Here is a 12,917-nt window from a genome sequence, read left to right as displayed (position 1 = left end):
GAGCCGCAAGGATTGATTCAACTTTCGATGGGGTTTGTTCTTAGAGCTTAGTGTCATTGAATTGATGCTAGTTTGATTTTGATTTGAGATCTTCTTCAACTCTGGTTTCGAAAATTTTGGTTCATTTATTTAGTGAGGTCTTTTCTCTTGTTTATTTGTGATTATTTGAAATTCACCTAAGGGTGATTTTGTGAGACCATTCGTGTCGCGTTTGTAATCGTTTGGAAACTTATTTGGTTGATAGTAAAATCGGATTTCGATCCCGTGGACGTACCTTACATTGAGGGAACCACGTAAAAATTCTTGTGTTGCTTTTGATTTAATTTTTTCGCGTTACATTTTTATTCCCATTGATTGATTTACTTGTGGGGAATCACATATTTTCCCTAACAACTGGTATCAGAGCTTATGGTTTATTTGGGTTTATTTATTTGTGTAAATCAATGGAGGGGAATGTGGGTCGTATGTCTAGTTTCAATGGAAGTAATTGGATAACTTGGAAACCTAAAATGGAGGACTTATTATTTTGTAAAGATTTGTATGGACCCATTGAGGGTGATAGTGACAAATCAAAAGATGGTTCTTTTTCAAAAAAAGACATTGAGTGTTATTATTGACATGAGAAAGGGCACATGAAGCGAGAATGCCGAAAGCTCAAGAACAAGGAGAAAAAACGTGATAAAAGTGTGGATAAGAAGCAAAAAGACACAACGGCAATTACTACCGATGATCTCATGGTCGTTTGTGAAGATGAATGTATCAATTTTGTGGGCCAAGAGTGCAATTGGGTGATTAATTCTGGTGCTTCTTTTCATGTGACTTCCTCAAGTTGATTTCTTCACTACCTATACCGAAGGAGATTATGGTTCTGTTCGAATGGGTAATGAAGGTTTGCCCAAGATTATTGGTATGTATGATATTTGCTTGGAAACAAATTTGGGCTGCAAGTTGTTGCTTAAAGATGTGAGGCATGTTCCCGACATTCGCCTCAATTTGATATTTACTGGGAAGTTAGATGATGAAGGTTACAACAACAAATTTAGTGATGGAATATGGAAGCTCACAAAGGGTTCTTTGGTGGTGGCTAAGTGCAAGAAGACTTATACACTTTATTCGATGTAAGGAAAAATTTGTAAAGGTGTTGTCAATGCACTTGAAGATGATACTTCTACCGAATTATGTCACAAGCATCTTGGCCATATGAGTGAAAAGGGGCTACAAGTATTGTTCAAGAAAGAGTTTCTACCCGGTTTGAAAGGTACACATCTTAAAACTTGTGTTCATTGTTTGGCGGGTAAACAACATAGAGTTTCTTTTCATAAAAATGTTGCTTCTAGAAAAGAAAATGTGTTGTAGTTGATTCATTCGGATGTTTGTGGTCCTTTGAAAGTTAGAACACATAGTGGTGCACTTTATTTTGTTACTTTCATTGATAATTATTCAAGGAAAGTTTGGGCTTTTCTACTAAAAACTAAAGATCAAGTTTTAGAAGTATTTAAGCATTTTTAGGCCATGGTTGAAAGAGAAACAGGGCAGAAATTGAAGTGCATCCGATCAGACAATGCCGGTAAATACATTGGGCCATTGATGAGTATTGTCGCAGGCAAGGTATTCGGCACCAAAAGACAGTTAAGAAGACTCCTCAACAAAATGGGGTTGCCGAGAGGATGAACTGCACCATTGTGGAAAGAATAAGGTGTTTGCTTTCACAAGCTAAATTGCCAAAATCCTTTTGGGGTGAGGCAATGAGTACAGTGGTTGACGTGATCAATTTGTCTCCTTACTATCCTTTGAATGGTGATGTTCCTGAAAGAGTTTGGACTGGCAAAGATGTATCTTATGAACACTTGAGAGTGTTTGGTTGTCGAGCTTTTGTTCACATTCCAAAAGATGAGAGGTCAAAGCTTGATAGTAAGTCAAGACAATATATTTTTCTTGGCTATGGGCTTGATGAATTTGGGTATAGATTGTGGGATCCGGTCAATAAAAAAGTCATTCGAAACCGTGATGTTGTATTTCTTGAAGACCAAACAATTGAAGACTTTGGCAAAGGTGATCAACCGGAGCAAAAAATTAGTGATCTCATTGACATGGATCCATCTCATTCATCTTCAGTTGATGATGAAAATGGGGGAGATGTGCAAGATGTAGAGGATGATGCTAATCCTAATGAAGTTGAGCCAGAAATTGAGGAAGAGCATCCAACTCAAGAACTGCCACCATAACTTGAGTTGAGGAAATCTACAAGGGATCGACAACTTTCAAGAAAGTATCCTCCCAATGAATTTGTGTTGATTTCCGATCAAGGGGAGCCTGAGAGCTACCAAGAAGCAATTGAGCATACAAAAGAAAGGTGATTGGAAAAAGGCCATGGATGAGGAGATAAATTCCTTGCTTGAAAACCAGACTTATGATTTAGTGAAATTGCCTAAATGGAGGATATTCTGAAAAATAAGTGGGTTTTCAAATTGAAGAATGATGGCAAGAATCTGAGGTACAAGGCATGTCTTGTTGTGAAAGACTTTGAGCAAAAGAAAGGTATTGACTTTGATGAGGTTTCCTCACCGGTTGTGAAAATGCCTTCTATTCGGGTTGTACTTGGCATGGCTGCAAGTATGAACCTTGAAGTTGAACAACTTGATGTGAAGACCGCATTTCTTTATGGTGACCTTGAAGAAGAAACTTACATGGAGCAACCAGAAGGTTTTGTGGAAAAAGGGAAAGAGAAATTTGTTTGCAAATTGAAGAAAAGTTTGCATGGTCTCAAGCAAGCCCCACGGCAATGGTATAAAAAATTTGACTCTTTCATGATGAATAATGGTTTTTCTAAAACCACTTCGGACCATTGTGTGTTTGTGAAAAATTTTTCGGATGGAAAATTTATTATTATTTTGCTTTATGTTGATGACATGTTAATTGTGGGTCAAGATTCTACCATGATTAACAGGTTGAAATTGGAGTAGAGCAAGTCTTTTGCTATGAAAGATTTGGGACCGGCAAAGCAAATACTTGGTATAAAAATTGTTCGTGATCGCAAAGAGGAGCTGATTTGGTTGTCTCAAGAAAGCTATATTGAGAAAGTTCTTGAGAGGTTCAACATGAATAAAGTAAAGCCGGTTGGTTGTCCACTTGCGGGTCACTTCAAACTTAGTTCGAATCAATGTCTTACAAGTGAGAAAGACAAGGAAGAGATGTTGAAAATTTCTTATGCTTCAGTAGTTGGTTCTTTGATGTACGCCATGGTTTGTACAAGGCCGGATATTACTCACGCCGTTGGTGTGGTGAGTCGGTTTCTTTCTAATCCGGGTAAAGAACATTGGGTAGCGATAAAATGAATTCTAAAGTATCTTCGAGGGACTTTGAAGGTGTGTTTGTATTTTGGGGATGGTAAGTCGATACTTGATGGGTTCACAGATTCTGACACGGCTGGTGATATTGATTCTAGAAAATCTACTTCAGGGTATTTGATGACTTTTGCATGGAGAGCTGTGGCATGTCAATCTAAATTACAAAATTGTGTTTCTCTCTCAACTACCGAAGTTGAATTTATTGCTATTACGGAAGCTTGCAAAGAAGAGTTATGGATAAAGAAATTTTTGCAAGAGTTTGGTTTGAAGCAAGAAAAGTATGTGCTTTATTGTGATAGTCAAAATGCTATTCACTTGAGTAAGAATTCTACTTTTCATTCGAGATCGAAACACATTGAAGTGAGATACCATTGGATTCGTGATGTGTTAGATTCGAAATTGTTACCACGCGAAAAGGTTCACACTGACAATAATATTTCGGATATGTTGACAAAGACTTTGTCGCGGGACAAACATTTGAAGTGTCGAACTTTGGTGTGTATGGTTGATCTCTCCACTTAAGTTGGTAGAGAGAGAATTGTTGGGATATACCTCCTTATTGGAGTTTGAGACCCAATTAGTTTTGGTTAAAGAGTTTAATTTAGTTTGGTATTAGTTATAATATATTTTTATATATTATATCTAATTTGTGGAGACCTAATCTAATTTAATTACAATTAAAGTTTGATTATAAAATTTAAGATTTAATAATATATATATATATATATATATATATATATATTGTTTTAGTCCTTTGAAAAATTAGGGCGGCGGCAGTGGCTTAGAGAATTGAAAATTCAATTCGGTGGAATAATGTGCCGCTGCCAATTCATATATTTGCTGAAATAATGCTTGGTGTATTTGTGGGTTTGTTACTCAAACATAAGCTTGCTGTGTGGAGGAGCAGAAAGGATTGATTCAACTTTCGGTGGGGTTTGTTCTTAGAGTTTAGTGTCATTGAATTGATGCTAGTTTGATTCTGATTTGGGATCTTCTTCAATTTTAGTTTCGAAGATTTTGGTTCATCTATTTGGTGAGGTCTTTTCTCTTATTTATTTGTGATTATTTGAAATTCATCTAAGGGTGGTTTTGTGAGACCATTCGTGTCTCGTTTGTAATCATTTGGAAACTTATTTGGTTGATAGTGGAATCGGATTTCGATCCCGTGGACGTACCTTACATTGAGGGAACTATGTAAAAATTCTTGTGTTGTTTTTTATTTAATTTTTCCGCATTACATTTATATTGTTTTTGATTTAATTTTTTCGCATTACATTTTTATTCTCATTGATTGATTTACTTATGAAGAATCACATATTTTCCCTAACAAAATTGCTAGTGGCAATCTGCTTTTTCTTTTTCTTTTTTATTTTTATCTTTATTTGGGTGGTAAAAGGTTCTTGCATGGTCAATTTCGTTAGTGATTTGAAACAAGGTTAGATGATTAAATTAATACAATGGGAAGATAGAAAATTGAAGTGTCGTAGTGTGCATACATTAGGGATTATTTTTCGTGTGTTTTGATAGAAAACATTTTTCTTATTACGATCTAAAACATAATGGTTGTTGCACTATTGTTGGTGGCGCAGTGGGGGTGGTAAAAGTGGCAAGATTTTAGCGATGGAGTGTTTTTGGTTTGAGTTTTCTGGATTAGATTTTTGAAAATTGAGTTTTTTGGTTTTCGTATTCTTTTGTTTTTAGTGAATATTTTTTAAATTTTAAACTTTTTTTTTTACTTTTTCAGATGCACCTTAGTTAGATGTATCTAAAAAGTAAAAAATTTGTGAAAAAATATTTTAAAAAATTAATAAATATATAAAAATATAAAAAATGTACTGAATTCTTGTATTTTTTTTTTATATTTTTGGTATTTAGTGAATTTTAAAAGATTTTTTTTACAATTTTTTTACTTTTTAGGTGTATTTATATTAGGTGTGTCTAAAAAGTAAAAAAATTGCTTAAAATATTAAAAAAATTCAATAAAAACAAAACAAAACATGAAAAATAAGAAAGTAGAATTTTCTGAAAAGTGTTTTCTGAAAAATGAAAACAAGCATCCTCAGTGGTTGAACTAGTGATTTTTTTTTTCAAATGAAATTTTTTATTAAAATAATATATATATTTTTTACCAAATGTTAAAAAATAAGAGAAATGTATTTTAAGTTTTTTTTTCCACCGAAATAAATGAAGGATTAGAGTTGTAATACTCTCATTAATCAAATTGATAACCCCTTATTCCTTTTTTCTTTAGTGAATTATGCTCCAAAAGAATGAGTATAATTTTAAGAATTTTCCATAAATTTTGAAAATGTAATTTTGGAAATGTGAGGAATAAGGTCATTATATGCAATGTCAATATCAGCCAATTATGTGGTGGATACATGGCAGTTGAGTCTGAAAAAGGTGACAAGCAATCTGGAATCCTCTCTAAGTTTGATTGCTCCATTTTGTTTTTGTGGTGGGTTTCTTCCTTTAAATTGGGTTAAATTTGATCGTCAATTGATTTTTTTTTTGATCAGTAAAAAATAAAGCTTTATTAATAAAAAAAACGAAATACATGCAAAAATAAATCAACAAAGCAGAGAAGTGTACTGAGCATCATAGCTAATATCAACAATCTCAACTAGGTTGGCACCATAAATGGAGTACAATCATATGCTAGCACTTGATCTGAAATTGGTGAAAAACCAATCAAAAGCAACCAACAAAAGAAAAAAAAAAAAAAAAAAAACAGAACAATCATACTGCAGCATTGCAAGTGGAACAATACATCAACAACACCAATACACCAGCGCAGTATCACATCTAAGACCAAGAAATAACTATGGACCAAGAAAAAACAACAATCATCATATCAGATGTACTTCTTCACCACTAGGAGCAGCCTCAGAACATCAGCACACACCAGTAGCACCTCTACTTTATAAAAAATATCTGCCACTAAGTTGCTACTGCTACTGCACCTCTAAACCCCAAGTTCCTTCTACCCAAGTCATCTTCTCATCCCAAGTCTCATCTAGCCATCCACCTTATAAACATAAAGCATATACTGAAATTAACATCGGTTCTGAAACTCAAGTTTTCTCAAAGGATTTATTTGGTGAGGCTGCAACCATGTGCACAGGTTTTTGATCAGGATTCAACTTAAGTCGAATATGATGGATAGCTCTTTAGCCTAAAACTAGTTCAATATCAGCACATACAACGGCAAACAGAATTGGGCAACCAATGCGCCCCAAAATTGTGCAGAAAACCAGCACAGAACTCACAGAATTGTGCAGCCAATACACCAGCAACAACCCCATTACCTTGAGTAACAAATCTGTCGTAAGTTTAAAACAATATCATGCACAGAATATTGCAAATCCTTCATACTAGACTTTACCCAGAGTGCCACTCAGACTTTCACCAATTCTTCCAAACTTACAAAATCAGGTTTAGCATTATTAAACAATAGTCATTTCTTGATTTCCACACTGACCATAACATTGCCAAAGGAACAATTCTCCAAATCATCCCCACCTTCTTTCTGACCTTAAAGCCAGCCCACTAATTCATCAAAGACTGCATTGAACCAGGACTAGCCCAAGACAAACCCCACCAGCCCACAATCCCAAACCACACTTTTCGAATACAACTACAGTGCGATAGAAGATGATTCTGTGTCTCCACCTCTGACTTACAAAATACACAGAGTATGTTGGCATTAGGCTTTAACACCCCAATTCTTTGCATAAAGACAACAGACTTCATCCTACTTCTCTATGCTAACCATGTCATAAATTGAACCTTTGGGGGAGCACTATTATTCCAGATATCCATGACAAACCTGAGTTTAGACCCTTTACTCAAATCCAACCAATTCCACAAAGAGGCTAAAGAAAATACTCCAAATGGACGGGCCATCCAAGTGCACTTATCATCATCATGATTTCCTAAACTGGGTGCAACTTGAAGGTACTCATACAAATTAGAAAGATCCTCCTCTTTCCAAGCAAAGAGCTATCTTCCAAACAAAAGGTTCCAGTCATCACCCCAATTTTCCTTTGAAAGAAATCTTACACTGAACCATCCTTATCAACTGATAAAGAATAAAGTCTAGGAAAAACCAGAGATAAACTCTGGTTATTGCACCACACATCTACCCAAAATTTGGTCCTAACACCATCCCTAATCACAACCTTGAAATTAGAAAAGAAGAAATCCCTCAAAGGGGGATTACTTGAAGCTAAGAGCAGAATATCCTTCCACAAAAAAGAAACCCCCCTAACTCCATTGCCAAGGGACTTAATCTACTACCAAACTGACCATACTTGTTACACAACACTTGTTTCCATAATTCTTTATCCTCAAAGCCATACTTCCACCACCATTTGATTAATAAACACTCATTGAACTCACTGAGCTTCCTCACACCAAGCCCACCTTGGCTTTTATTTTTGCACACCTCCTTCCACTTTACAAGGTGCACTTTTCTCTTCACCTCATCACCACTCCACAGAAAAGTGGATTGTATTCTACCTAACAGTTTGGCAATACCCACTGGCATCTTAAATATAGACATAAAATATACAGGCAAACCTGATAATACAGACTTAATTAGGGTAAGTCTACTTGCAAATGATAAGCATTTCCTCTTCCATAAAGCTAGTTTCTTCTTAAATTTATCAATCAATGGCTGCTACATTCTCTTACTCCTTGGATTTGCACCTAAAGGCAAACCTAAATAATTCAAAGGCAGCTTCTGAGTTAAGCAATTCAACTTTTTGGCAAAGGCCTTCACCAATTCATCCTCAACACCAATTTCGTAAACTTTACTTTTATGAAAATTAATCTTCAACCCAGACATTATTTCAAAACATCTCAAAATTCTCTTTATTGTAATGATTTCCTTCCAATTTGCTTCACAAAAAATAATTGTGTCATCCGCGAACTGAAGATGAGACAACTTCATTTCACTATGACCCACAATAGCTCCTTTGATCAGCCCTCTATCTTTTGCTTTTTCCATTAAAATGTTGAGACCCTCAACCACCAAGCTGAAAAGGAAAGGTAATAGGGGATCACCTTGCCTCAAACCTTTATGAGGAGAGAACTTTGAAGGTAGGGATCCATTGACTAACATAGAGACTCATGCTGTTGAAATACATGTCTTTATCCAACCCACCCACTTGTCACCAAACCCAACATTAGACATCATGGAGTACAAGAACCCCTAATTGACTGAATCATATGCCTTTTCGAAATCCAATTTAAGGACGATACCTCTCTTCTTTGTCTTCATCCACCAGTCTACCACCTCATTAGCAATTAAAATCCCATCGAATATACATCGTCCACTCAAAAAACCTGATTGCACTTCACTAATAATGTCCGGAAGAACCTGCCGCATCTTCTTGATAATACTTTGGCAAGAATTTTATACGCTAAGCTTTCCAAACTTATTAGCCTGAAGTCAGACAACCCAATGGGACAATCCTTCTTTGGAATGAGTTAAATGAATGAGCTATTAACACCTTTAGCCAGCTTCCCATTAAAGTGAAATTCCTTCATCACTTGAATAATCTTAGCTTTCATAATAGCCCAACACTTTTGGAAACAAGCTAGGTTGAATCCATCAGGCCCAGGGGCTTTATTCCCAGGATTAGGGTTCCCGTCAACTCATTATCTCGGGATTAGGGTTCCTAGATGCTGTAATGTTCGCACAGAGCATTTTTTTGGTGAAAAAAAAAAAATCCTAGTCCCAATTTTATAATGTTATATGAATAATTTTTTTAATATCAAATTTGTTTATTATTACTTGCAAAAGAATGGGTTCACATTAATATATGAACTAAATTTGTCTAGTATAAAAATTAGATCCAATTTCATTGGTAGCTCATAATTGGTTTATTTTGTATAAAAAATAAATGATCCGTCACTGAATTCATATTTGTCTTCCATACTTCTAAAAAATAAATGTGTTTTGACATTACAAAAACTGCACATTTGGCGACTAAAATTAGCAACCAAAACAATTTTAGTCGCCAAAAATAGTACATTGGGCGACTAAAAGTTGATTTAGTCGGCGTTAATTGCATCTTTTAGCTACTATATTATTTTGGTCGACATATAATTCTTATTGGCGACCAAAAATAGTTTTAGTCGCTGTTTGTTGGCATTTTACGCTACTAAATCTTCATTTAGTCGCCGTATAAAGTCATTTTCCGACAAAAAAATTTAGTCGCAAAAAAATGGACACATTTAGATGAATTTTTGACGACCAAAAATAATTTAGTCGTTGTATATTAAACATTGCCGACGAAAGTTAACATTGATAGCCAAAATGTTATGTTTGGCAACCAATGTTTAGTCGCTGTTAATGAGATTTGCCGACAAATAAGCATTTAGCCGCTAAAGCTTCGAAATTTTTTTAGAGGGAAAGTCATTAATATTGGCGCCCAGTATCCCACTTACACAAAAACACATTTCGGTTCTGTTATGTCTCACACACCAACATAGAGAGCAGTCGATACCAAACCTCACCACCACTTACCACCGCCGATTATCACCATCGCTGGCCACCAGCGCTCGCCACCACAACCAATCAACTCAATTTTTACTATGGATAATTAGCTTGACATGCCTTAGAAATTGAATAGTTTGAATTATTAAAATAGGTTCAAAATTGGCCAAAAATTATGAAAACTGGACCCTTCAGTACAAAGATTGAACAGGAAAAACAAGCTAAAATAGTCTCATAATGAACCCACGACCATGAAAATTAGACCTTTCAATCCAAAAATTAAACAGAAAAAAGATACTAAAATAGACTCATAATGAACCCACAACCATGAAATTTCACAACAAAAACATATTTTAGTGGCACTACACTAGTGGCATATTTTTAGAAAATGCCACAAAAAATGATATTTAGTGGTACGTTTTTGAAAAATGCCACAAAACGACAAACATAAAAGGCTCTAGTGACATTTCAATAAACAAGAGTCACAAAACTACAACAAAAACATACTTTAGTGGCACTACACTAGTGGCATATTTTTAGAAAATGCCACAAAAATGATATTTAATGGTATGTTTTTAAAAAATGCCATAAAATGACAAACATAAAAAGCTCTAGTGACATTTCAATGAACAAGTGTCACAACACTACAACAAAAACATATTTTAGTGACACCATACTAGTGACATGTTCTTAAAAAATGTCACAAAAAGAATATTTGGTGGCATTTTTTAGAAAAATGTCATAGAGCCAAAAACATACAAGGCTCTAGTGGCATTTCAATTAAAAAAAGTGTCACTTCACTACAACAAAAATGTCACTACAACAAATTTACACTTTAGTGATACTACACTAGTAGCATATTTTTAGAAAATGTCACAAAAATAAAAATTTACATTAAATGTTTTAGAAAAATGCCATAGAACCACAAAACATATAAGGCTCTAGTGGCATTTCAATAAAGAAATGTCATATCAATTTTATGACATTTTATAAAATAATGACACAAAAAATTATGTTCGTGACATTTACCAACAGATGCCACTAAACTTTAGTTGCAATGGCATTTTTTAAAAAATGTCAGGACACTAGGTAGGTGCAAATTACTTTTTATGGCACTTAGGTGAAAAGTGTCATAAACAAATATTTTATAGCATTTTGAGAAATGCCACTAAGCCAAAAACTTTCCAAGCTTATAATGACATTTTTGAAAAAATAAAAAATGCCAATATATTTTCTAAATTTTTAAAATGCAGTAAATGATTAAAAATAAATGAATTAAACTCAATATACACTACAGGAAAAAGCATATTCGGCGACTAAATTTCCTGACCAAAAAAATTTGGTCGCTGAAAGTATAGCTTTCAGCGACCAAAACAGCATTAGTTGCCAAAAGTAAAGCTTTTTGGCGACTAAACAATTTTAGTAGCCAAAAGTTTACAACTGGCGACTAAAACTAAGTTTGGTCGCTGATTATGTGGGTTTTAGTGACTAAAAAATTTTTAGTAGCCCAAAGTAAAGCTTTTTGGCGACTAAAAAAATTTAGTAGCCAAAAGTCTGCAATTGACGACTAAAAATAAGTTTGGTTGCTGATTATATGGATTTTACCGACTAAAAAAAGTTTAGTAGCCAAAAGTAAAGCTTTTTTTTGTCAAAAAAAATTTTAGTAGTCAAAAGTCTACAATTGGCGACTAAAAAATAAGTTTAGTCGCCAAAAGTGGTCATTTTTAGCGCGAGAGAACTAAAATCCTAAGGCGGGAATAAAATTTTTTGGTGACCAAAATTTTGGTAGCTGAAAGTGCATCTTCAGCGACCAAATCCGATTTTGGTCGACAAAAGTTAAGTTTTTTAGCAACTAAAAAATAATTAGTAGGCAAAAGTATAGAATTGGCGACTAAAAAATATTTTTAGTCGCCAAAAGTGATTTTTTTTTTGGTAGTGAATAGTTTATTTTACATAAATTATGTTCAATAAAATAATTATGTTTATACATATACTTTTATATTAATATGGATGTATGTACTATATAAATAATATATGTTGCATATATAATCATGTGGTGGTATGGAGGTGTAGTGGGAAGAGTGTGGTGTATAAGGTTTATGGTGCGGAAAGTTGGCGGTTCGAGTTTCCACAAGAGCGGATCAAATTGTTCTACAACAAATTATCGTCATGAATGGCACTTGATAGCGTCACGAATCGTGCCTACCATGACATTAAAGTGTCACTGAAAGGTTTTAGTCTTGATGGTGTAATGACACTTACAAGTGTCACTAACTCTTTTTTTAATGGCGCTTGATAGTGCCACAAATAGTATTTACCCTGATATTAAAATGTCATTGAAAGTTTTCAGTCATGATGGTGCAGTAGTACTTGCAAGTATCTACCGTGGCACCGATAGAAGTGGCACTTGTTCAAAATGTCACAAGACCAAAAAATATCATTAGAAGAATAGTTTTGTAACACTTTCAAATATTACTAAACCAAAAAAATGTTGCAGTGAAAATTGGACCTTGCAGTCCAAAAATTGAACATGGTACAAGTTAGATTCTAAATAAATAAATGTATAACTCATTATTTTTGTTTATAATATTAAAAAATTCATTTGTGTAAATCATTTTTTAATTTTATTTTCAAAAAATCCTAGGTCAACCGGGTAGCTTCCATCATCAATGCATCAAATATTCCACAAGGACATCCCACTTGATGCTTTGTTTTTTGATTTGCCAATGCCCTACTTTTTTTTGGTGTGTTGATTTATTTTTTGTGTGTTGATTTATACAAAAAGGTAAAAAAGAAAAGAAAATAGAGGACAAAAAATATATGATGTTCAGGCTTGGTTTGGGAAGTGAGTTGACTTTTTGATTTTTTAACTATTTTAGCCTGGGCTTAAAAGCTTGGTTTGGGAAGGGCTTTTTAACTTTTTGAATTTTTTGAATTTTTTTGTGAGAGAAGAATGTAATGATTATGGGTTAGATGTGATGTTTTGTTTGTTATGACTAAAATAGTCTATTTTGTTTTTTGTGGCTAAAATAGCCAAAAAAACCTGCAAACTCACTTCCCAAACA

General features: G+C 34.2%; 1 protein-coding gene across 1 annotated transcript; it reads right to left on the bottom strand.

Moving 5' to 3' along the window:
- Nucleotides 1–7,575: 7,575 nt before the first annotated feature.
- Nucleotides 7,576–8,739, bottom strand: LOC145800865 (uncharacterized). Its single transcript, XM_082890614.1, has 3 exons — nt 8,613–8,739; nt 8,043–8,465; nt 7,576–7,928 (listed from the first exon to the last, which is right to left on the bottom strand). The coding sequence occupies exons 1-3, from the start codon at nt 8,737–8,739 to the stop codon at nt 7,576–7,578; spliced, it is 903 nt and encodes a 300-aa protein (XP_082746740.1).
- Between the last annotated feature and the right edge of the window lie 4,178 nt (nt 8,740–12,917).

Source organism: Camellia sinensis, chromosome 10 (genome assembly GCF_055761805.1).
Source record: "Camellia sinensis isolate YWXY chromosome 10, ASM5576180v1, whole genome shotgun sequence".
In the NCBI taxonomy this organism is placed as follows: Eukaryota; Viridiplantae; Streptophyta; class Magnoliopsida; order Ericales; family Theaceae; genus Camellia; species Camellia sinensis.
Note: the sequence above shows the minus strand (reverse complement) of the source record. Positions and strands in the feature narration are given on the sequence as shown.